This window comes from Gopherus flavomarginatus, chromosome 20 (genome assembly GCF_025201925.1).
Source record: "Gopherus flavomarginatus isolate rGopFla2 chromosome 20, rGopFla2.mat.asm, whole genome shotgun sequence".
Classification (NCBI taxonomy): Eukaryota; Metazoa; Chordata; order Testudines; family Testudinidae; genus Gopherus; species Gopherus flavomarginatus.
In genome coordinates, this window is record NC_066636.1 from 25,240,846 (window position 1) to 25,263,656 (window position 22,811).

General features: G+C 56.7%; 1 protein-coding gene across 2 annotated transcripts; it reads left to right on the forward strand.

Moving 5' to 3' along the window:
* Positions 1-208: 208 nt before the first annotated feature.
* On the forward strand, positions 209-22,449 carry HCN3 (hyperpolarization activated cyclic nucleotide gated potassium channel 3). Of its 2 annotated transcripts, none has more exons than XM_050930046.1 (8): positions 209-699; positions 11,565-11,994; positions 12,238-12,399; positions 13,681-13,899; positions 14,275-14,421; positions 14,569-14,809; positions 16,992-17,231; positions 17,771-22,449. In XM_050930046.1, exons 1-8 carry the CDS (start codon positions 302-304, stop codon positions 18,913-18,915), a joined length of 2,982 nt encoding a protein of 993 aa, XP_050786003.1. In that variant the 5' UTR covers positions 209-301; the 3' UTR covers positions 18,916-22,449. The 2 variants fall into 2 exon arrangements, with proteins under 2 accessions (XP_050786003.1, XP_050786004.1); XM_050930047.1 differs by having other exon boundaries at positions 16,992-17,156.
* Positions 22,450-22,811: the final 362 nt, after the last annotated feature.

Sequence of the window (22,811 nt, forward strand, 5' to 3'; positions counted from 1 at the left end):
CACCGGCTCTGGGGCGGCCATGGGGGAGCAGCGGCCGGCGGCCCCGGCGTCCTGCGGCTGAGCCGGCTGCGGGGCAGGGAGGGGAGCGGCGCCCCCCTCCGCGGGGTCCCCAGCGCCCCCCCTCCGCGGGGTCCCCAGCGCCCCCGGCAGCATCCCCAGCCGCGCCCCCGGCGGAGCCCGGAGCTGCGGCCGCCTCCGCCCGCCGGCTCCGGCTGCGGTGAGCATGTGCCCAGGGGAGCCGGGCTGGGCGCCCGGGCAAGGGCGTTTGAAGGGAACCTGAGCAGGGCGCTTCCCCGGCAGGATGGAGGCGGCGCCGGGCTCGGAGCCCCGGGACAGGACGCAGGGCGCCGACCCGCGGGACAAGCCCCTGGCCCTGGACGGGGAGGCCCCCGGGCGCCCCGAGGGTAGCGCGGGCTCTGGGCCAGGCCAGCCGCCCCGCGCAGTGACCCCGGGGGAGGCGCCCGCCTCGCAGCCCGGGGGCGGCGGCAAGGCGCAGGCGGCGGAGCAGATCCTGTCGGACGCCGAGAACCCAGCCGCGCTGGCCGGCACCTTCGTGCAGCGCCAGCTCGGGGCCATGCTGCAGCCCGCGGTCAACAAGTTCTCGCTGCGCATGTTTGGCAGCCACAAGGCGGTGGAGCTGGAGCAGCAGCGGGTGAAATCGGCCGGGTCCTGGATCATCCACCCCTACAGCGACTTCAGGTGAGAGGGGCCTGGGCACCCCCTGCCCCCATCCTCCCTAGCCAGCCACCCTCTGCCACCCCTCCCCATCCACCCCTACAGCGACTTCAGGTGAGAGGGGCCTGGGCACCCCCTTCCCCCATCCTTCTTAGCCAGCCACCCTCTGCCACCCCTCCCCATCCACCCCTACAGCGACTTCAGGTGAGAGGGGCCTGGGCACCCCCTTCCCCCATCCTCCCTAGCCAGCCACCCTCTGCCACCCCTCCCCATCCACCCCTACAGCGACTTCAGGTGAGAGGGGCCTGGGCACCCCCTTCCCCCATCCTCCCTAGCCAGCCACCCTCTGCCACCCCTCCCCATCCACCCCTACAGCGACTTCAGGTGAGAGGGACCTGGGCACCCCCTGCCCCCATCCTCCCTAGCCAGCCACCCTCTGCCACCCCTCCCCATCCACCCCTACAGCGACTTCAGGTGAGAGGGGCCTGGGCACCCCCTGCCCCCATCCTTCTTAGCCAGCCACCCACTGCCACCATCCTCCCTAGCCACCCCTACAGCAACTTCAGGTGAGAGGGGCCTGGGCACCCCCTGCCCCCATCCTCCCTAGCCAGCCACCCTCTGCCACCCCTCCCCATCCACCCCTACAGCGACTTCAGGTGAGAGGGGCCTGGGCACCTCCTGTTCCCCTCCTCAGTCAGCTACCCTCTGCCACCCAGTCGGGCCTTACCCCTCCCCATGCACCCCTACAGCGACTTCAGGTGAGAGGGGCCTGGCCACCCCCTGCCCCCATCCTCCTTAGCCAGCCACCCCCTGCCACCATCCTCCCTAGCCAGCCACCCTCTGCCACCCCTCCCCATCCATCCCTACAGCGACTTCAGGTGAGAGGGGCCTGGGCACCACCTGCCCCCATCCTCCTTAGCCAGCCACCCCCTGCCCCCATCCTCCCTAGCCAGCTACCTCTGCCACCCCTCCCCATCCACCCCTACAGCGACTTCAGGTGAGGGGGGCCTGGGCACCTCCTGTTCCCCTCCTCAGTCAGCTACCCTCTGCCACCCAGTCGGGCCTTATCCCTCCCCATCCACCCCTACAGCGACTTCAGGTGAGAGGGGCCTGGGCACCCCCTGCCCCCATCCTCCTTAGCCAGCCACCCCCTGCCCCCATCCTCCCTAGCCAGCCACCCCCTGCCACCCTTCCCCATCCACCCCTACAGCGACTTCAGGTGAGAAGGGCTTGGGCAGTCCCTGAGGGACCTGCCTGCTCGCTGGCCACCCACTGCCTCCATTCTCTCTGGTCAGCCATCCTCTGCCACCCAGCCGGGCCCTACCCACTTCCCATCTACCCCTATGGCAACTTCAGGTGAGAGGTGGCCCGGCACCTGCTAAGGACCTGCCTGCTAGCTGCCCAGCCCCTGCGCCTGTCCTCCCTAGTTGGCCACTCCCCGCCCGCAGTCTCCCAGCCTCCCCTTCCGCTGTCTCTGTCCACGCCCAGCCTAACCACCCCTTCCTGTCCACCCAGCCAGGCCCTACCCCTGTGCCCCTTCCCATCCACCTCTTCAGTGACTTCAGGTGAGAGGGGCCCTTGCCCCTCCTGACCCCACCTTCCAGCCAAGCCCCTGTCCTCCAGCTGATACACAGGGTGGTCAGGTTGCATGTATCCCTGCCCACCCCCATGCAAGGATGTCTGCCCAGGTCCCCCTCTCCCCCTATGTCCGCCCTCCTGCGGCCTGGGGCTGGCGCTGTCTTGGGTACTGAGCATGAGGCGGCAGGCTAAGTCTGGCCTTCCTCTGCTGAGGTGGGCCCTGCTCAGCCCTGGGGGTGGGTCCCGGTGGCTCAGGTCTCAGTGGAGTGAGGGTGCTGCGTTCTGTCCTCCCTGGTCCCCATGGCCCATACCCTCTAATACTCCAACGGCTGCTCCCTCGGGCTGTGAGCATCTGTCTTCTATTCGTGCTGGTGCTCTGGGGCCTGCAGCCTCAGCCCCATTTTGCGGGGGAGGTGAGGTGGGGCTGGCCCAGGTGCCAGGGTCCTCTCACCAGGCTAGGGGCACCTGAGTCCTACAGCTCTGGTAGGAGGCCAGGGGGTGACATTCCATGGATGACCGGGCAGTGAGTTGGGGAGGTGGGCTCCATTCCCCAGGAACCCTGAAGGGGCCCTTCCTCAGCAGCTTGTGCTGTTCCTGCAAGCCAGGCACCAGGGACTGGGGGAGTCAGGTCCCTCCTCCCCAGACCAGTCAGGGAGATCAGTCTTGTCACCAGGGCCCCTCTACCTCCAGGTGGGAGCAGGGCAGCAGCTGGGAGCTGTAGGGGAGTCGGGGACTAAGAACCGACAGGATACAAATCCAGTGCCGTTCACTTTGCTGTGCAGGAAGTTTCTATTCCCAAGTCCTCGCTGTCATCAGCCTTCCCTGCACCCAGACTCCCCAGCATCTCTGGACCACTGGGATTTACCCCAAGGAGGCCTCACCTAGAGTGGTCCCCCTATTCTTCTTGGGGACCCCTTTCAAGCAGGCCCGGTGTGACCCTGGGAGGCCAGCTGATCACCAGAATCAGAAACTCCCCTGCTGCCCAAAATTCACCCCCTGCCCCTTTTCTTTGGAAGGATCCTGTCCCTGACTTTCCAGGGAAGGGGCTCTGCCCAGCACGTGGTCAGGGGCGACTCTGCCATTGGAGCCACAGGACCAGCAGATCCTCCGCAGGCACATCTGTGGGAGGTCCACTGGAGCCGCCTGCCGCCCTCCCGGCGACCAGCAGAGTGCCCCCCGCGGCATGCTGCCCCAAGCACGTGCTTGGCATGCTGGGGCCTGGAGCCGCCCCTGCACATCATTAGTCCTCCCCTCTTGCCACTACTCTCCAGTAAGGCAGAGGCTAAAAGTAACATGGAGAGAGCCCAGGGTACTGACCGGGATGTGCTTCTGCTGCCCAGCAATCACTCTGCTTGAGCATTTTCCAACCAACCCTATAGAATCCCAGGCTAATTCCTCTGGCAGCAGGACATGTGGTATCCCACGCTCAGCCCTTGGGAGTGACTCAGACCCTCTTGCCCCTGCAGTCCCAAGTGTCCCAGCAATCTCTCCCCCACAGCTCGCTCCTGCATCTGACAGTGCTTCGTGTATGGACAGGGGAGAGCTTCTAAGTAGCTGGGCCGAACCGACCCTGGGCACCGGGGCACCCCCAACAGAGGAAGCCAGATCCTTCTGTCTGCCCCTGAGTAGCCCTTCTCTCCTGCCAGTGGACTCGGAGCTGTTTTTAGTTTGTGAGTGTACTGAGTCGTCGCACACATCCAAGGAGATTAACTCCTGTCCCAGCTCTCGCAGAAGGGGCGCTTACAGAGCCCTCCCTCAGCAGGAATGGCTCTGGCTGTGCAGGCTGCTGGTGGAGTTGCACTGGGAAGGGCAATGTGACCATTTAGCGCGGGGTGTATGGCAAGAAGGCAGGCCTTCTGCTGGCAGGTCCAGGCACACTCTGTCCCTGGGGTCTCCAGGGTGTTACTGGGTTGTCTACATGGTGGGAAGGAATTGGATGTCACAGGGATGTTGAGTCACATCGGATGGGCTTTCTCTGTGAGGGTTGAAACTGCAAGACGATAATTTCTAGTGGAAAATTATGCCATGGTCACTGTGACCCAGCAGGAGGCTAGCACCTGAAACGGAAAGTCGTCTGCTCACATGTAGGTGTAACCAGGGGTCCCCCTGCAGAGAGGCCCTGATTCGCAGGGATGCTAAGGATCCTTTACACTGCTCCAGCAGAGTGTGAAGGGCAGTAAAGCAGCCATGTGTCACAGCTGCACCCCCTGTAAGGGCCTCAGCAGCCCCACGTTTACAAGCTGCAGCTCCTGTGAAGTCATGGTCCCTGCAGCTCTGCCTGGTGAAGGTGACAGGGTGACATGTAGGGGGGCTGGTAGGTAGCTGTCCAGGCTGGATTACGCCAATGTTGTTTATTATCCGCATTATGGTAGCAACTGAGACCAATCAAGATCAGGGCCTTGCTATGCTGGCACTGCCCGGCATAGAATAAAAGCCAGGCTTCGCCCTAAAGAGCTTACAAAGTAAATCTGAGACAAGAGGCGCCAGGTGGGTTTGGGCAGTCAGCAGGAGGGGAAGGACAGGGTTAGCTGGGTGAGCTTGTGCATGGCATTTGTCAGGGGCCAATGAGCTGGGGCAGATGACATTAACCCCTCCATAGCCACAGTCCTTCTGGGCTGGCACCCCTAACAAAGTACTAATCAGTAGGAAAGCTCTTGACTGCAGCTGGAAAGTCCCCAGAGTTGTGACTTGGAAAAGATTAACGCAGCATACAGCGTGGCTCCCAGAGAGGCATTAGTGACCAGCTGCTCATCCTCAACTTCTGACTGTTGGTTTCTACTGTTATGGAAATTTGGGGTCTCACCATTGTTAACTCCCCAGAGCCCATCTCTCCCTGCAGAGGCCTTTTTTGGTGCCCACCTTAGGAGACTGGGCTGTCAGTGTACTGAGTTGGCTTTTGCACCTGCCTCTGTGCAACCCAGACACTGGGGCAGCTCTCTAGCTCTGTCTTTAACTTGTTACTTGAAACTGTTCTTGGCTGTAGGACCAAAGACACCTTGCGACAATACAGACACGGGTGTCTAGGGCTGGGTACAGTTCTGCTGGGTCACAGGAAGAGCCGGAGTGTGAGCTGGCCAGGTTACCGCAGAGAGATGGGGAAAGGAGCCACATGGGCCTGGGAGGAAGGAGCAAAACTGCCCTTGATTTCTGTGAATGATTGTGGACTCCTCCATTACCCAGTGTTTGTCATGGGGGTCTGGGGCTGAGTGGCAGAGGGGAGAAGGGGGATGTGTGTATCTGACTGGGAGAATGAGAACATCCATGGCCCCACTGAGTGTGTTTAGAGAGAGAATTTAGGGTGTAATCCAACCCCTGAAAGAGTCTATTATGGGGGTTCTTCCCCATTTCTTTGAAGCATCTGGCCACTGTCAGAGAGAGGAGTGGGGTGGATGGGCCATCTGGCGGTGTCTCTGGGGGACTGATCTCTCTCCCCCCACTTCCCTCCTGGTGTCTTTCTCATGGAGGAGCAAGTTTTGGTTCTTTTCTTTTTCCCCCGTTCTGAACGTGGCGGTGACTCATAGACTCTAGGACTGGAAGGGACCTCGAGAGGTCATCGAGTCCAGTCCCCTGCCCTCATGGCAGGACCAAATACTGTCTAGACCATCCCTGATAGACATTTATCAAACCTACTCTTAAATATCTCCAGAGATGGAGATTCCACAACCTCCCTAGGCAATTGATTCCAGTGTTTAACTACCCTGACAGTTAGGAACTTTTTCCTAATACCCAACCTAAATCTCCCTTGCTGCAGTTTAAGCCCATTGCTTCTTGTTCTATCATTAGAGGCTAAGGTGAACAAGTTTTCTCCCTCCTCCTGATGACACCCTTTTAGATACCTGAAAACTGCTATCATGTCCCCTCTCAGTCTTCTCTTTTCCAGACTAAATAAACCCAATTCTTTCAGCCTCCTTCATAGGTCATGTTCTCAAGACCTTTAATCATTCTTGTTGCTCTTCTCTGAACCCTCTTCAAGTTCTCCACATCTTTCTTGAAATGCGGTGCCCAGAACTGGACACAATACTCCAGTTGAGGCCTAACCAGCGCAGAGTAGAGCGGAAGAATGACTTCTCGTGTCTTGCTCACAACACACCTGTTAATGCATCCCAGAATCACGTTTGCTTTTTTTGCAACAGTATCACACTGTTGACTCATATTTAGCTTGTGGTCCACTATGACCCCTAGATCTCTTTCTGCCATACTCCTTCCTAGACAGTCTCTTCCCATTCTGTATGTGTGAAACTGATTGTTCCTTCCTAAGTGGAGCACTTTGCATTTGTGTTTATTGAACTTCATCCGGTTTACCTCAGACCATTTCTCCAATTTGTCCAGATCATTTTGAATTTTGACCCTGTCCTCCAAAGCAGTTGCAATCCCTCCCAGTTTGGTATCGTCCGCAAACTTAATAAGCGTACTTTCTATGCCAACATCTAAATCGTTGATGAAGATATTGAACAGAGCCGGTCCCAAAACAGACCCCTGCAGAACCCCACTTGTTATACCTTTTCAGCAGGATTGGGAGCCATTAATAACTACTCTCTGAGTACGGTTATCCAGCCAGTTATGCACCCACCTTATAGTAGCCCCATCTAAATTGTATTTGCCTAGTTTATCGATAAGGATATCATGCAAGACTGTATCAAATGCCTTACTAAAGTCTAGGTATACCACATCCACCGCTTCTCCCTTATCCACAAGGCTCGTTATCCCATCAAAGAAAGCTGTCAGATTGGTCTGACATGATTTGTTCTTTACAAATCCATTCTGGCTATTCCCTATCACCTTACCACCTTCCAAGTGTTTGCAGATGGTTTCTTTAATTACTTGCTCCATTATCTTCCCTGGCACAGAAGCTAAACTAACTGGTCTGTAGTTTCCTGGGTAGTTTTTATTTCCCTTTTTATAGATGGGCACTATATTTGCCCTTTTCCAGTCTTCTGGAATCTCTCCCGTCTCCCATGACTTTCCAAAGATAATAGCTAGAGGCTCAGATACCTCCTCTATTAACTCCTTGAATATTCTAGGATGCATTTCATCAGGCCCTGGTGGCTTGCAGGCATCTAACTTTTCTAAGTGATTTTTAACTTGCTCTTTTTTTATTTTTATCTTCTAAACCTACCCCCTTCCCATAAGCATTCACTATGCTAGGCATTCCTTCAGACTTCTCAGTGAAGACCAAAACGAGGTCATTAAGCATCTCTGCCATTTCCAAGTTTCCTGTTACTGTTTCTCCCTCGTCACTGAGCAGTGGGCCTACCCTGTCCTTGGTCTTCCTCTTGCTTCTAATGTATTGATAAAAAGTCTTCTTGTTTCCCTTTATTCCCATAGCTAGTTTGAGCTCGTTTTGTGCCTTTGCCTTTCTAATCTTGCCCCTACATTCCTGTGTTGTTTGCCTATATTCATCCTTTGTAATCTGACCTAGTTTCCATTTTTTATATGACTCCTTTTTATGTTGTAGGTCATGCAAGATCTCGTGGTTAAGCCAAAGGTGGTCTTTTGCCACATTTTCTATCTTTCCTACCCATCAGAAGATCTTGCTTTTGGGCCCTTAATAGTGTCCCTTTGAAAAACTGCCAGCTCTCCTCAGTTGTTTTTCCCCTCAGTCTTGATTCCCATGGGACCTTACCTATCAGCTCTCTGAGCTCACCAAAATCCGCCTTCCTGAAATCCATTGTCTCTATTTTGCTGTACTCCCTTCTACCCTTCCTTAGAATTGCAAACTCTATGATTTCATAATCACTTTCACCCAAGCTTCCTTCTACTTTCAAATTCTCAACGAGTTCCTCCCTATTTGTTAAAATCAAGTCTAGAACAGCTTCCCCCCAGTAGCTTTTTCAACCTTCTGAAATAAAAAGTTGTCTGCAATGCAGTCCAGGAACTTATTGGATAGTCTGTGCCCTGCTGTGTTATTTTCCCAACATATATCTGGATAGTTGAAGTCCCCCATCACCACCAAATCTTGGGCTTTGGATGATTTTGTTAGTTGTTTAAAAAAAGCCTCATCCACCTCTTCCACCTGGTTAGGTGACCTGTAGTAGACTCCTAGCACGACATCACCCTTGTTTTTTACCCCTTTTATCCTAACCCAGAGACTCTCAACACTTCCGTCTCCTATGTCCATCTCCACCTCAGTCCAAGTGTGTACATTGTGTGTACATTACGTAGGTGAAGGTCAGGGCAGGAACCCAGTAAGCCAGGCCAGCCCCCTGTGGAGGTCACAGCCTGCAAAGCCTGATGCATCCATCTGCCTGCAGAGGGCTGGATTCTAGTCTCTTCCCCAAGAGCTTGGCTTTGCAGAGTGAATTCATCTGGCACCGGCACCACATTTCCAAAGTGAGTTAGTGGGGCTGTAGCATATGGTGGGAGGCGAGTCCAGCAGGGGAAAAACCAGGCTGAGAATTGCAGGAACCTGGCCTCTCTGAAATCCAGAGCACAGCAAGATGCCCAGGCATAAAATTGGTGCTATAGGAGATACAGGGGCTCCTCTCTGCCCAGTGCAGAGCACTCCCTGCTAACCACTCCCTCTGGCACTCGAGGAGCACCCTGGAGCACCCAGGGCTGGGTAGGATGCAGCAAGGGGCGTCACTCTCCCAACAAGTGCGGTTCTTTGGTCCTGTGGCTTGTGCAGCGGGTTACCCTCTGGCACGGGGAGGGTGCTGGCTGCAGACATCCCTCAGCCCAACAGAGGAACAGCAGGAAGGTACGTCTCCTTTAGCCCTCAGCCCCCACCTCTGCCTGCATGGTCACAATGTGCTCAGTACCCCGGCCTCTTCGTGGCTCTGACCATGAGCCAGGCTTTGGGAACCCAGAGCCCTGCCCATCTCATCCTGCTTGTGTAACCAAAGAGCTTATTGTAAACTCTGTAAGCCCCTGTGGGCAGGGCCCCCCACCAATGATGGAGGGCCAGAGCCTGAGTTCTCGGGGAGGAAAGAACCTGGGACCTTCTGTTCTTGGTCACTTGTGCCTGGGCACTTCAGCAAAAGCCGATTGTCCTGAAGCGCGGAAGCGAACCCAGTGGGGGCTCTTTTATCCTTCCCCCCTCAACCCCGCCCCCAGCTACGCCTATGGGCCACACCCTAAAGCTCCCTCCTGGAAGTCGGGGCTAGCACAATAGGCAGCAGTCGGGGGGTTCTGGGGGAGAGGGAAGTTTGTGTCTTGAGTTCCGGGCAGACAGGGACAGAGTCCATCATCTGAACTCCAACCCCAGTGCCGACCCTGCTTCACTGGGTGCAAGTCCCGTCCCCTCTCTGGGCTCAGTCTGCCCGTCCGTGGCCCTGATCCGCCTGCCTGGTGGGTGCCCACAGTGCCAGGAGTGAAGGTTTGCAAGGGGATGCTGGGAGGTCCATGCTGTTGGGTAAAGCACCACCAGGGAGGGTCTCCGTACCTTGCCTCCTCATCCACGGGAGGGAGCTCCTGTCCCTGGGCTGGCAGCAGTCAGCCTGGCACCCTCCGCAGGGGGAAGAGTTGGTTTCTGCAGGGGCTCTCCATAAGGCCCCCATTCTCCATAGCCCAGGCATCATCCTTGAACCCAAGCTCTCCTCCTCCTCCCCTGGCAGAACTGGCGATCACCATCTTGGCATCATTTCCCGAAGCCTTGCCTCCCCTCTCCTGGACTCCCCCCCGGGCCTTCAGCCCCTCTCACCGGTACTATTGCAACTCTCTTCTGCCAGGCTTGCCAAGCCCTGGTCAGCAGCATGGGCACAGTGAGATACCCACTCCGCCCTCTCCTTTCTGGGTCAGAATCACCCTCGCTGTTTTCAGAGCCTAGCCCAGGGCTAGGGAACAGATCTGGCCCACCTGTTCCTCATTAACAGCTGCACCAAGGACAGTCAGGCTCTATGCAGACCTGCTGTTTGTGAAGAGAGGGAGGCAGAAGACGGGAGAGGACGCTGGGGCAGAGGCTGTGATGAGCAGGTGGAAGGGTTTGGGCCTGGAGGCCCACATAGCTGCTGTAAGTGGATGGAAAAGGCCTGGGAGCTCCTGTGGAGATAAAGAGCAGGGCAAGATGCCAGGTGGAGAGGGAGGCCAGACCCTGTGGTGGGGGTGGTGGAGAATACATCTTGTGGAATTACTGAATGAAAGGGAAACTGAGGCAGGGTGCTACAGAGCCACCCCAGGCCACCAGGTGCACTTGCCAGGCAGCCAGTGTTGTTACAGGCCCTCAGGTGCTGGGTCTCTGTTCTCTTCTCATCAAGCTTTGGCTGTCTTCTGCTTTCATGCATCTCCTCACTGTCAGGGCAAGAACTTTCCCCTCCACAGCTCGTACTACCAGGCCCAGCCACCCTATCCTTTGCTGCCTCAGCAGCTCTCCGATTCTTATCATGGAGCCTCCTCTCTCTCCTTCCCTGCCACTGTGCTAATTCCTTTCCCCTTGGGACCTTGGGCTGGGTGCAGACGCAGCCCCTCCGTGTGCTCATACCACGGCTCTCTGATTGTTTGGGGGCACAAAGGTTGGGAGTAGAGCTGTCTGGCCTGGCCTGTTGTGTTGCCCTTGCACACGGCTGGTGAGCTGCAGCTTGGAACGGCAGGCTGCTCTCAGCCCTCTGAGGTGGAGAGACAAATGGGGTGATGCATGCATGCGTGTGTGTGCTCGTGTGCTTCCTGGCTGTGTATCTGTTTGGGGCATATGCAGTGGGAGGAGGGTGTGTGTCCGTGTCCATGCGTGTGCATCCTGGCTGAGTATCTGTTTGAGGTGTGTGCACGCAATCTCCAGAGGGTTTAGAGAGTCCAAGGCCAGAAGGGACCCTGCTGATCAGCAAGTCTGACATCCTGTGTCACGCAGGCCACAGGACTTCCCTGAATCGGTTCCTGTTGGATCTACAGCTCATCTTTTTGATTAAAGTATTTCTGGTGATGGAGAATCCCCCACAGCTCTGGGTAAATTGCCCCAGTGGTTAATTACACTCACTCTTAAACATTTGCATTTCATTTCCAGTTTGAATCTGTCTCTTTTCAACTTCCAGCTGTTGGCTCGTGTTAGATTTTTGGCTGCTCGACCGAGGAGCCCATGATCAAATGTCTTGTTCCCCAGGAAGGTACTTACAGACACTGAGCAAATCAACCCTTAAACTTCTCTCTAAACAGATGGAGCTGTGTCGCTGTAAGGCAGGTTTTCCAGCCCTTTCATCATTCTCATGGCTCTTCTCTGAACCCTCCAGTTTAAACTGATCCAATTTCTCACGCAGGTTTAGGTACTAGAAGGAGGTTTTCATTCTCTCTCTCCCTTTCTCCTTCCCTGGCTCCATTCCCCATCTCCTTTCTTGTTCCTCTGCTTCTCTCCCCTGCTTCGTGCCCGCTCTCCATTCCTCCTGCAGGTTTTACTGGGACCTCATCATGCTGCTGCTGATGGTGGGAAACCTGATCATCCTGCCCGTAGGCATCACCTTTTTCAAGGATGAGAACACACCACCTTGGATTGTCTTCAACGTGCTTTCAGACACCTTCTTCCTGGCCGACCTGGTATTGAACTTCCGCACGGGCATTGTGGTGGAGGACAACACGGAGATCATCCTGGATCCACACACCATCAAGATGAAGTACCTGAGGAGCTGGTTCCTGGTCGATTTCATCTCCTCCATCCCGGTGGATTACATCTTCCTCATCGTCGACCTGGAGACTCAGGTGGACTCCGACGTCTACAAGACGGCCCGGGCCCTGCGCATCGTGCGCTTCACCAAGATCCTCAGCCTGCTGCGTCTGCTGCGCCTGTCCCGCCTCATCCGCTACATTCACCAGTGGGAGGAGGTGGGACTGCCCGGGGAGAAGGGTGGATCAGCTGGGGGGATCCCTGCCTGGAGGGATTCGGGGGGAGGGTTTCAGAACCTCTGGTTAGGGGGAGGGGCATCTTGGGGACCTGTGGCTGGGAGGCTTCGGGAGCTTTTGTGGGGAGTTAAGGGGCATGTGGGGGCTCCCTGTCCTCCCATGCGGGTACCTGGAGAAGAGCGCTGGCTTTTCACAGTCTTTCTCCTGGCTTGTGCCCTTGCTCAGATTTTCCACATGACCTACGACTTGGCCAGTGCTGTGGTGCGGATCGTTAACCTCATTGGCATGATGCTGCTGTTGTGCCACTGGGACGGCTGCCTGCAGTTCCTGGTGCCCATGCTGCAAGATTTTCCTGAGGACTGCTGGGTCTCCATCAATCACATGGTGGTGAGTGCCCCGCCCAGCTCTTCTACACTGGAGCCTGAGATCCCCAGGTTCTTTGTGTCTCCCTGGGATGGGGCTGTTGGGCTCCAGCCTATCCCTTCCTTGCGGTATCTGCTCTCCTCAGCATCTGTCATCCCATTCTGATCTAAGAGAGCCCCAAGATGGAGCAGTGCCATCTGCTGCCCTGGTGCCTGTCATGGGACATAAGGAGCAAAGCCTTTATTGTACAAGACAATTGTTTAAAACCATCCCCCATCCCAGACTGCCGCCACAGAACGGTGTTCCTGTGGGCTCCCGGAGGAGCTGAGCCCAGGAGCAGGCTGGCTGGGGATCAAAGCGGGAATCCCTGGCCAGGGCCATGGGCTCCATGCAGAGTCCCAGTCTCCACTGTGGCCGTGACACGTGCACTGTGTCACTCTGTTAACAATGAATATGCTGGAAGGCAGATCCCCTCTCACCCAGCTCAGCGGCCAAGGGCTGCATGGGGTCGATGAGGTCAGAATTTGACCTCCCTGGCCCTGCAGGGCTAACAGGAGAACTGCCTTTGGAGAGGGGTTGATCTCCTGAGTGAGAGAATGGGGCTGTTTGCAGAGACGGGCTGCAGTCTGTGTAATGGGGATCGTGGCATGTGTATGGGGTGTGGGAGGCTTAGTGTTTATAAAGTGACAGGCAGGTGATAAATAAACCTTATGCTGATGGCTCCAGCCTGGGAGACCTCATGGACCAGACTATCATGCATGTTCCAGGCTGGGAACGTCCCCGGCACACACGCCACTAGACATACACTCTTACACACACCCAGGTGCACACACTTATACCTGTGCTAATCACACGTGCACACATGTGCTGTCCAGCCGGGGGTTGATGGAGATCCCGGAGTCTGACTGCAGCCCTGCAGGTAACAGTCAGACGGGAATCTCTCAGTCTGGGTGTGTCCCTGCTGTAGCACGTCTCTGCTGCTAATTAAATCCGACAAGCAAGGGAAATCCCTCACACCAGCTGCCAAGAGACAGCAGGCAGGAGGGGCTCCTGCTGCCTCCCTGGGAGCTGGGCTGGGGGCAAAGCCTCTGGTCCTTAGATCAGCCCAGAAGCCACTGCCCCCTGGGGAAGGAGGCCCTGCCCCGGGTGTGTGGCCACAGACGTGCTCCCCTGCTAGCTGGGAGCTCACATTTCTCCCACCCTGGGGTGGGAGATTCAGAGAGGCTGTGTATTCAAAGAAATCCCTGACTACAGTGGCAGGAACTAGCCCGGCTCCAGCCTGCTCAGGTGCCCTCCTGTCTGCAGAACGACTCCTGGGGGAAGCAGTACTCCCATGCCTTGTTTAAGGCCATGAGCCACATGCTCTGCATCGGGTACGGCCAGCAGGCTCCAGAGGGGATGACCGACGTCTGGCTCACCATGCTCAGCATGATTGTGGGTGCCACCTGCTATGCCATGTTCATTGGCCACGCCACTGCCCTCATCCAGTCGCTGGACTCCTCTCGCCGGCAGTACCAGGAGAAGGTGAGTGCCCCTGCAGGGCTTGGGGGCGTGAAGCAGGCCCCAAAGCTCAGGCAGGGTGATAAGGGGCAGGCCTTGAGGCAAGCAGGGGAGGTGTGTGGTGGGGAGATAGAGCCTGGGTATGAGCTGGGAATGAACAGATCCTTGTGTCACTAAACACTGCCCGACCTGTGCCGCTCCTTGCCATCTTCTTCCCTGGTTCTGTCCCCACATTGGCACAGCTGGCCCAGGGCTGCCTGGCACCATGCTGCACTCTTCATTCTTGCCCTGGGGCTCAAGCCACAGGCATGGGCCCCCTCCCAGCCACATATGGAGCCCCTGCCCTTCCCATTTGGGTGTGTCCAGCCCTGGCATGAGTGTTTCTGTCTGTCCCTCCAGTACAAGCAGGTGGAGCAGTACATGTCGTTCCACAAGCTGCCTGGGGACACGCGTCAGCGGATCCATGAGTACTATGAGCACCGCTACCAGGGCAAGATGTTTGATGAGGAGAACATCCTGGGAGAGCTGAGTGAGCCTCTCAAAGAGGTAGGCAGTTCTGGAGCCAGGGCCAGCCCCGCTGCCCCCTTTGGGTGGGTGAGTGCTGGGGCCAGCCCTGCTGCCCCTCGGGGGGTGATCGCTGGCGGGTTGCAGCTCTCAGAGAGGTAAAGTGACCCTCTGCTGCCCTTCTCCCAGGAAATCATCAACTTTAACTGTCGGAACCTGGTGGCCAACATGCCGCTGTTTGCCAGTGCCGACCCCAGCTTTGTGACAGCCATGCTGACCAAACTGCGCTTTGAGGTCTTCCAGCCTGGGGACTTCATCATCCGTGAGGGCACCGTGGGCAGGAAGATGTACTTCATCCAGCATGGTGTGGTCAGCATCCTCACCAAGGGCAACAAGGAGACCAAGCTGTCCGACGGCTCCTACTTCGGGGGTGAGGCTGGAAACGGCCATGCTGCTCCCCAGATGGGAGGGTGTGTCTGTGGTTCCAGGGTCTGGGATGGAGATGTGATGGGATCCCCTGGGTACAGCCTGGGAGCGTGGGACCACTGTGCCCCCTTAACTCTCCAGCCTGGGCTGTCACTCACAATGCCTGGCTAGTGGCCAGCTGCAGCCCCTCCAGGCACTGTGATCACGCAGCACAGCCACATGTGGAGCCCCACTCCCAGCTATATTGCATGAATGCTCCCAGAGCCACTCATGAATCAGACAAGGAAAGGCACCAGCCAGATCTCCCCAGCTCCCAGCCTTGCACCTCAGGAATTTACCACCCTGCACTGCTCAAGATGAGCAATGCAGATTTATTAATTGGTTCACCACTTCATGAATGGAAAGTGGATATACACCAGCCTTTGCAAACCTGAGCACATTTGCCACACACTTTGGGCAAACTCCCTGGTAAAGATAAACAGTTAAACAAATGTATTGACTACAAAAGATAGATTTTAAGTGATAGGCAAAAAGTCAGAGTTAGTTACCAAAAGAAAAGAAAATATTAGCACGCAGCCTAAACTCTGAACCCTACTGGACTGGGCAACATCGAGATTAAGCAGTTTTTCTCACCCCACTAGATATTGCAGTTCGTAGTATGCAGATTTCACCCTTGAAATCTGGGCCAGTCTCCTCCATTGGAGTCTCAAGTCTTCAGTTTCCTTGTTGCTTGCAGCACAGGTGGTGGCAGGAGAAGGGCCAAGCAGGGGGCCCCTGTGTTCTGTTTTATACCCTTAGTCCCATGTAGACCGTAAGTCCAGGCATGTCTGGTGGCCATTGCTGAGTCCCCAGGCAAGGCTGAGCAATTCCCCTGGTGTGGCTTCATGCAGGTGAGTTGTTGCATTGTAGCTCCCTTGCAGGACAGTAGCTGGGGGGTGGGGCAAGGGCTGGCTCAGTGGTTTGAGCATTGGCCTGCTAAACCCAGGTTGTGAGTTCAATCCTTGAGGGGGCCACTTAGGGATCGGGGTAAAATCAGTCCTTGGTCCTGCTAGGGAAGGCAGGGGGCTGGACTCAATAACCTGTCACGGTCCCTTCCAGTTCTAGGAGATAGGTATATCTCCAATTATTATTATTATAGCTGCTGATGGGTTGTTTGACACCTTGCCCGGGTGTTGGTTACTTTCCTGCTGTTGACTCTGGGGGCAGGGGGCTAATATCTGGCTGATTTCCCAACTTACAGCGTGTTTTAGTGACAACCATACAACACAATTCCCATAACGTCACATGCATCAATGATACATATCTATGGAGAGAGAAATGATTTTCAGTAGATCATAACTTTTCCCTTGATACCTCACCCAGCCTGTTTTATATGCAAGTTCACAGTCATATGTAAATGAGGAAGATGGGGGTTACAGGACACTCCCCCAAGGTACAGAATGTCACAGGAGAATCCTCGCCCCAGCTCTTGTACTCCTGTGCCCATCGCCTCATGGCTCTAACTTAGGCTCCACCCACGCACCTGGGTTTACTAAGGTGCCCCTCACCCTACAATCTAAGGCTTCTTTGAGTTAAAATACTTAGTAATCTGCTGCTCATGCTGAGGAGGGGGTCTTGTCCAAGGATTTGAACTGGAGGGGCTGGGAGCCAGGACTCCTGGGTTCTCTCCCCACCTCTGGGATGGAAAGGGAGCGGTGTCTAGGGTTAGAGCAAGGTGTGGCCATGCTGGACAGGACTCCTGGGTTCTCTCTCCAGCTCTGGGATGGAAAGGGAGCGGTGTCTAGGTTTAGAGCAAGGTGTGGTCATGCTGGACAGGACTCCTGGGTTCTCTCTCCAGCTCTGGGAAGGCAGTGGTGGTAAGAATGGGGGAAGAGGAGGGGCTGGGAGCCAGGATTCCTGGGTTCTCTCTCCAGTTCTGGGATGGAAAGGGAGCAGTGTTCAGGGTTAGAGCAAGGTGTGGCCATGCCAGACAGGACTCCTGGGTTCTATTCCTGACTCTGTAAGTGGCTGTTGCGTTGCCTGGGATTGATCCCTTCCCAACTTTGTGCTTCAATTTTGTTCAGCACACAAGCTCCTGTAACATAAGAGGCACTAGACAAGGTAACTGTCTCCTCCTCTCTGGCTGGGGGGTCAGTGCCAGCAGGGAGATGGCCACAGCCATGGTGCCAAGCTGTGTGTCCCCACAGAGATCTGCTTGTTGACGAGGGGGAGGCGGACAGCCAGTGTGCGTGCCGACACCTATTGCCGCCTCTACTCGCTCTCGGTGGATAACTTCAACGAGGTGCTGGAGGAGCACCCCATGATGCGCAGGGCCTTCGAGACCGTGGCCATGGACCGCCTTGACCGCATCGGTGAGGGAGCACCCACCCCAGGTGCATGCCAGCCACCCCCACGAATCTCCTTGCTCCCAGGCAGCTGCTGCACTGGCATGTACCCACCTGCTCCCCAAACCCCTTCCCCTGTCCTCGGGCCTCTAATGTCAGGGGCATTTCTTTCCCTGCCTCCTTTGGGGTTGGGCTGAGGAGCCTGCTCAGGGATTCCCTCCCTCTCCCCAGTATGAGGTAAGAGGAGCTGCTATATGACATCGCTTTTGTTCACAAGGAGGGTCTGTAAGTTACCCCTCCCAAGCTCAGCCTCCCACTGCCTCCCCCTTGCACTCCTCACTGGTGAGGGCCGACCTGACTAGCTGCTGGCCCTGGGGGAAAATGGGACCCAGGGGTGCCAGCCTACACCCTTATTACACAGCCGTAGATAGACACTCAGCCAAGAAAACTGCTAGTGTCAGCATAACTCCATGGTAGAAGCAGGGGGCCAGGACTCCTGGGTTCTGTCTCCCTGCTCCTCACCCTCCCTGTCTGTAAGACGGTGGAGATGCTCATATCTGCCTGCTACTCCCGTGGTTCCCCGGACCTGGGCACAGCTCAGGCAGGTGTTGGTGACCCTGTCTTTTCTCTCTGCCCCTCAGGTAAGAAGAACTCCATCCTCCTGCGCAAGAGAGCGGAGCACAGCTCGGGGGCCATGAACAATGAGATGATCCAGCAGATCGTCAAGCACGACCGGGACATGGCCCACAACATCCAAGACCTGCAGCAAATGGCAGTAGGCCGGGAGCTGAGTGGCAAGCCAGTGATCTGGGAGCCTCTGGTGCATGCACCGCTGCAAACGGCAGCTGCCACCACCAACGTGGCCATTGCCTTGACTCACCAGCAGAGCCTGCAGGCCCACATCTTCCTGCCACCCTCCTCCATCTCCAGCCCACTCTCGCCTGAGGCCACCCTGCTGACCAGGCAAGTGCGCAGGTCCCAGCCCAGCCTGGGGGGGGGCTCCCAGCCTTCCTCAGTGAGCTCCCAGTCCGGTGTACAGTCCCACCTGCAGACGCCTGCCGCCAACTCCCCTGCATCCCCCATGGTCCAGTCCCAGTTGCCTCTGGAAAGTGAGGGGCAGAAAGCTGGCCATGTGGAACTGCCGCAGCCAAGGCTGGTGCAGAAGGGAGAGCCCCTGGCAATAGCAAAGCAGCCCCTGATGGGCTCCCAACCCCAGCTCTCCAAGTCCCGAGGCACGTCAGTTTCCACGTCACTTCTCCAGCAGCCAGCAGGGGCTCCGTCCCCCAGCTCTGAGCAGACGCTCCCAGCAGGGAGAACTCTCCACTACAGCCTGTCCCGAGCCACTGGCTCCCACATCTCTCTGCCGATGCAGCCGCAGCAGCTGGTGAAGCACAGGAGCATCCAGGGCCTACCCATCGGGAGGCTTACCCAGGACATCCGGCTCCTGTCGGCATCTCAGCCATCCCTGCCCAATGAAGTCGCCCAGCAAGTGGACGGGAGTTCCTCCCATCAGGGCAGAAAGTCAGCGGGGAACCTGGCTCACAGGTCATCTCCCTCAGTAGCTGGACTCACCAAGCCACCCCCTGGGGTTCCAGGCCAGCCAGCACACCCACAGCAGATGCCTTCAGGATCTTTGGTCCAATCCAGCCGGCCCGTGAGCGGAGCGTCCACCCCGCAGTCTCCCGTCTCCAAGCCCAGGCATGCGGCATGCCCCTCCCGCAAGGGTTCCGTGGCATTCAGTCCTGAGGTGGAAAGTGGGAAGCCCAAACTCCCGTCCAACATATGAGAGCCCAGGGCTGTGTCCCAGCATGGGGGAGAGAGGAGTATGCTCTCTGGAGAGCCGTGCTCCTGGGGCTGTTGGACATGGGGCTGCGGCAGGGAGAAAGGGGGCCAGCCTCCACCAAGGCCCCCACCCCAGGCTGAGGCTGACTGGGCAAGGAGAGGAGATGGCCAGGGATGACCACCTACCATAGACACCGACTCTGCCAGAGTCATGTGCCTGGCTGCAGGGCAGGCTCTGCCCAGGGATCGCTCTGGGATTCCCCTGACTCCACTGAGGACAGGAAGCCACTAAAAGGCTTCCCCCATCTGCTCCCCACAGCAAGGGGGCAGCAGGGCCATGGGCTGGGCTGACTCCATCAGTGCACTCTGCCTCTCCCTGGGAACACTAACCTTGTAAGGGGACCTTGCCCCTACTCTGTCCCCTCACTCCACCCACTCCCAAGGGGCCCAGCCCTGCCCTGCAGGGCATAGGCCCCGCTGGGGTGAGCAGCGTCAGGAAGGCACTCGGCAGATCCTTCCACTCATGTTAGGAAGTTCTCCCAGCCCCTCCACCTCGCCCATCCGTCAGCTGCGTCCTCACAATGGCCTGCTTGAAGCCTTTGCCCTGTGGGGGAGGCAGGGGGAGGGGGATAGGGCCAGAGCCCCATGGTGAGGCCTTTCCCCTAACCCACAGCAGAGGACAGAGTGAGGTGGATGGACCCCATGGAGAGGCCTTTGCACTGGGGGAGGGCAGAGCGGGAGGGAGGTGGGGGGCTGCAAGGTTGCTGAGAGACTGACATCCCCCTCACTCCAGCTCCCAAGCCTCTGTACCCAGAGGAGGATGCCCGGGGCCCCAGGGCGCGGGCTACCATGGCCAACCCAGGAAGCCAAGATGAATCCATCCAGCACCCTGTGGTCCCAAGCAGCTCCGAGTCCCCAGGACTCCAGGTGTCTCCCCTCTCTCCCTCTCATCCCCAGCTGGTCTAGTCTGAGAGGCCAGGCCTCATTCGCTTGGCCTCTGCCCCCAGAGGCTGGCAAGTCACTCCCACTTGTGAGCATGTCTCAGCTGCTCCATCTCTCCCATAGGTGACTTTAAATGTGTGCAGCAGGAGCCCATGTGAGTGCCTCTAGCCTAGAGAATGCAGTTCCCTGGGGAAGGGAGGCATGTCTCATCCCTCAGTGCTCCGAGCACCTGGTCGTTATAGTCAGGTGGTCCCTGCAGAAAGTGGGAGATCTGGACCCAGCAGAACAGGGCTGTGGGCCAGGGCTGTCCTGGCTGTAACTGTCTGGGCTGGATTTGAGCTGGTGGGTTCCCTCCATCTCACAGCTCCTGGCCTGCCCTGGGGTCCAGGAGGCTGCCTCTGAGGACATAGGCCCAGTGCTGGCTTCCCTGAGAGGCTTGTTCTTGGTATCTGTGGCTGGTCAGAAGATGATTAATCAACCTCCCCCCCCCTCCCCGTGCAAGGAGCCAGGCCAGGCCTGGAAATGCAAAAGCTGAATAGAAACATCCCGAGGTCCCTCAGGACCTGTGCTGGGTGGCCATAGGTGATGTGCATTCCTATGAGACAGGCTCTGATGGATGTTCTGGGAGCCTTGGGGCAGCCAGACCCAGAGACCTGACTGAAGGGCCTCCTTGGCTGGGTCTTGTCCCCTACACTGTATTGAGGCAAGGAGCACAGGCTAAGGGCAGGGGCTGCAGCTCAGGGCTCTCAGCATCATCCTGAGATGTGCATTTCTCACTAGGCATGTTCTTGGCAGACCAGACGGTTTCCTGCTCCCCTCTTGTGGGAAGGGACTTGCAAACGAGTTTTGCTACCTCTGCTCTCGACTGCTAGCTCCTGCACCCCCGGAGGGTCTTTGAGAGCTGATCCATGGGGTCTCTCTCCTCTTACCTCGCAGGCTGGTGCCTATTGCCTGGGGTTAGTCTGAGTGAGCAGCATTGTCCCAGGGAGTTGGATGTCAGGAAGGGTTGGTCCCCACCCGCTGTCCATGGTCAAGTCTTGCTAAAGACCCAGCCCCGGTTTCTTGAGGTCAGTCCAAGATGCTCTTTGTCAGCATTAAAGTGACTCCAGGGAGATTGCAGAGGAGATGCTCACGTCCCCCCACCCCATGCTTGTCAGTCATGCCCCAATCACTGCCTGGATCTCAGCTTGAAGCAATGTTGCTTCCTGCACTTGTAGCCTCCCCAGGGGGAGGATTCTGCGACCCTGTACAGAAGGGTCAGGATTTTCGGGGAGTCTCCCAGCTCAGCCCGAGCTGCCCCTCTCCAGGAACCAGTAGTTAGCAATGTGTGTGCGAGTCGTGGCTCTGCTAAGCAGCTGAATTCTGCTTACGGTGTTGCTTTTGGGTCCAAACATGTTACTGATTCGGGTTAGAGTAGTGCCCCCCACCCCCAACTCCACTGTGCTGTATAGCTTCTTTCCACTACCAGTCAGGATAATCGTATCTTGTAGTCCCTGCTCTGGGAGGACTGACAATGTCAACAATATGGAGCTCAGCCCTGTAGGTACCTGTGCTAGAGGCGATAGGCCCAGCCGTGGCTAGGCACAGTGTTGGGCTAGGGGTTCTTTTCGTACAATACTTCTTGAAGGTAAGTTGTTCAGTTCTTCTCTTCATTCGTATTTTGGGATGTTGGGACCAGAGTCTTCACTGCAGGACAAAGAGGGGGAGCTCAGCCCTTGGCAGAGTTCAGTCCAGTGGGAATCACTTTGATGCCTGTATTGGAGGGAGTATTCAGCACTGCCTTCTCATGGACTTGAGTGTCCTTTCCCTCTGTCCCTGCCTCTCCCTCCTTCCACTTGGCCCCCTGTGTCTGTCCCAGCAGCTCCTCTGGAAGGGGCCTGCAGTCAGGTCACTTAGATTCAAACATTCCAGGATCTTATTGTTTACACTACGTAACGTAGAGACATTTGTAGCAATTGTGGTAGGATTCCATTGAGAGGAAGAGTGCCAAGGTGTGGGCTGGCCCAGGTGGCAACCGCAGAGCCGTGGCCCTCTTTCCACAGCATCTGGAACCTTTCTGGTCTTTCCAGAGAGGAAACCATACTCTGTGTGGCTGTGTCGCCCTGCGACTCCTCCCCTGCAGGTTCCCTATCATTGCTAACCCCGGGCAGCCCTGCTGCTGAGAGTGCCAGTATTCACGGTGCTCTGGGTAACCCCCAGCACAGTACCACTGTGCTGCCCAGCCTTGTTCTAAGCAGGGTTACAAATGCAGCAGCCGTGTCTGTCTGCGTCACCCCAAGGAGGTGGGGGGGCATTAGATGCAGCAGGACATAGCTCCTGCCCTAGAGAGAGGCTGTCACTCCTATCCATATTAGCAACAGGGGGAATCGGCTGGGGAGAGGCCACAGTAGAAGGAGAGAGAGAGTGTGTGTGTGTGTGTGTGTGTGTGTGTGTGTGTGTCTAGTCACCAAAGACCATGATCCTTCACTCTTGCACTCACAGCAGTCGATGTACAGAGCTTGTAGTTTTCATATTGCAGAGACTTTAAAAGCGTTTTTTAATTTTTAGTCATTGTACATAACAGATTTAAATAATAAAGAGCGACTCCAAGTTGGCAGCTAACTGCACCTCTGTCAATAAAGCAGCTGCTGCCCACCCCATCACCTACTGCTGGGGTTAGAGAAGCCCCTAGCCCCTGCTCTCCAGCAGTCACAGCTCTAGATGTCCTCCTGCCAGTGGCTTCTTTGGTCATGGTGCCTATTAGTGACACCAAGCCAGAGAGAAGGCAGCCCCTTGTGCCCTTTGCTCAGGTGATGCTGGGCAAGCACCTTGGTGCTGGCAGTTCAGGGTCTGCCTTGCTCTCTGGGACAGTTACGAGTAATTCTCAAAGCCCTTCAGCCCTGATGAAATTGTAATGGGTCCTTGCCTCATCCAGAGACTGCAATGAAACAGGACAATGCTGCTTCCCTAGACCAATGG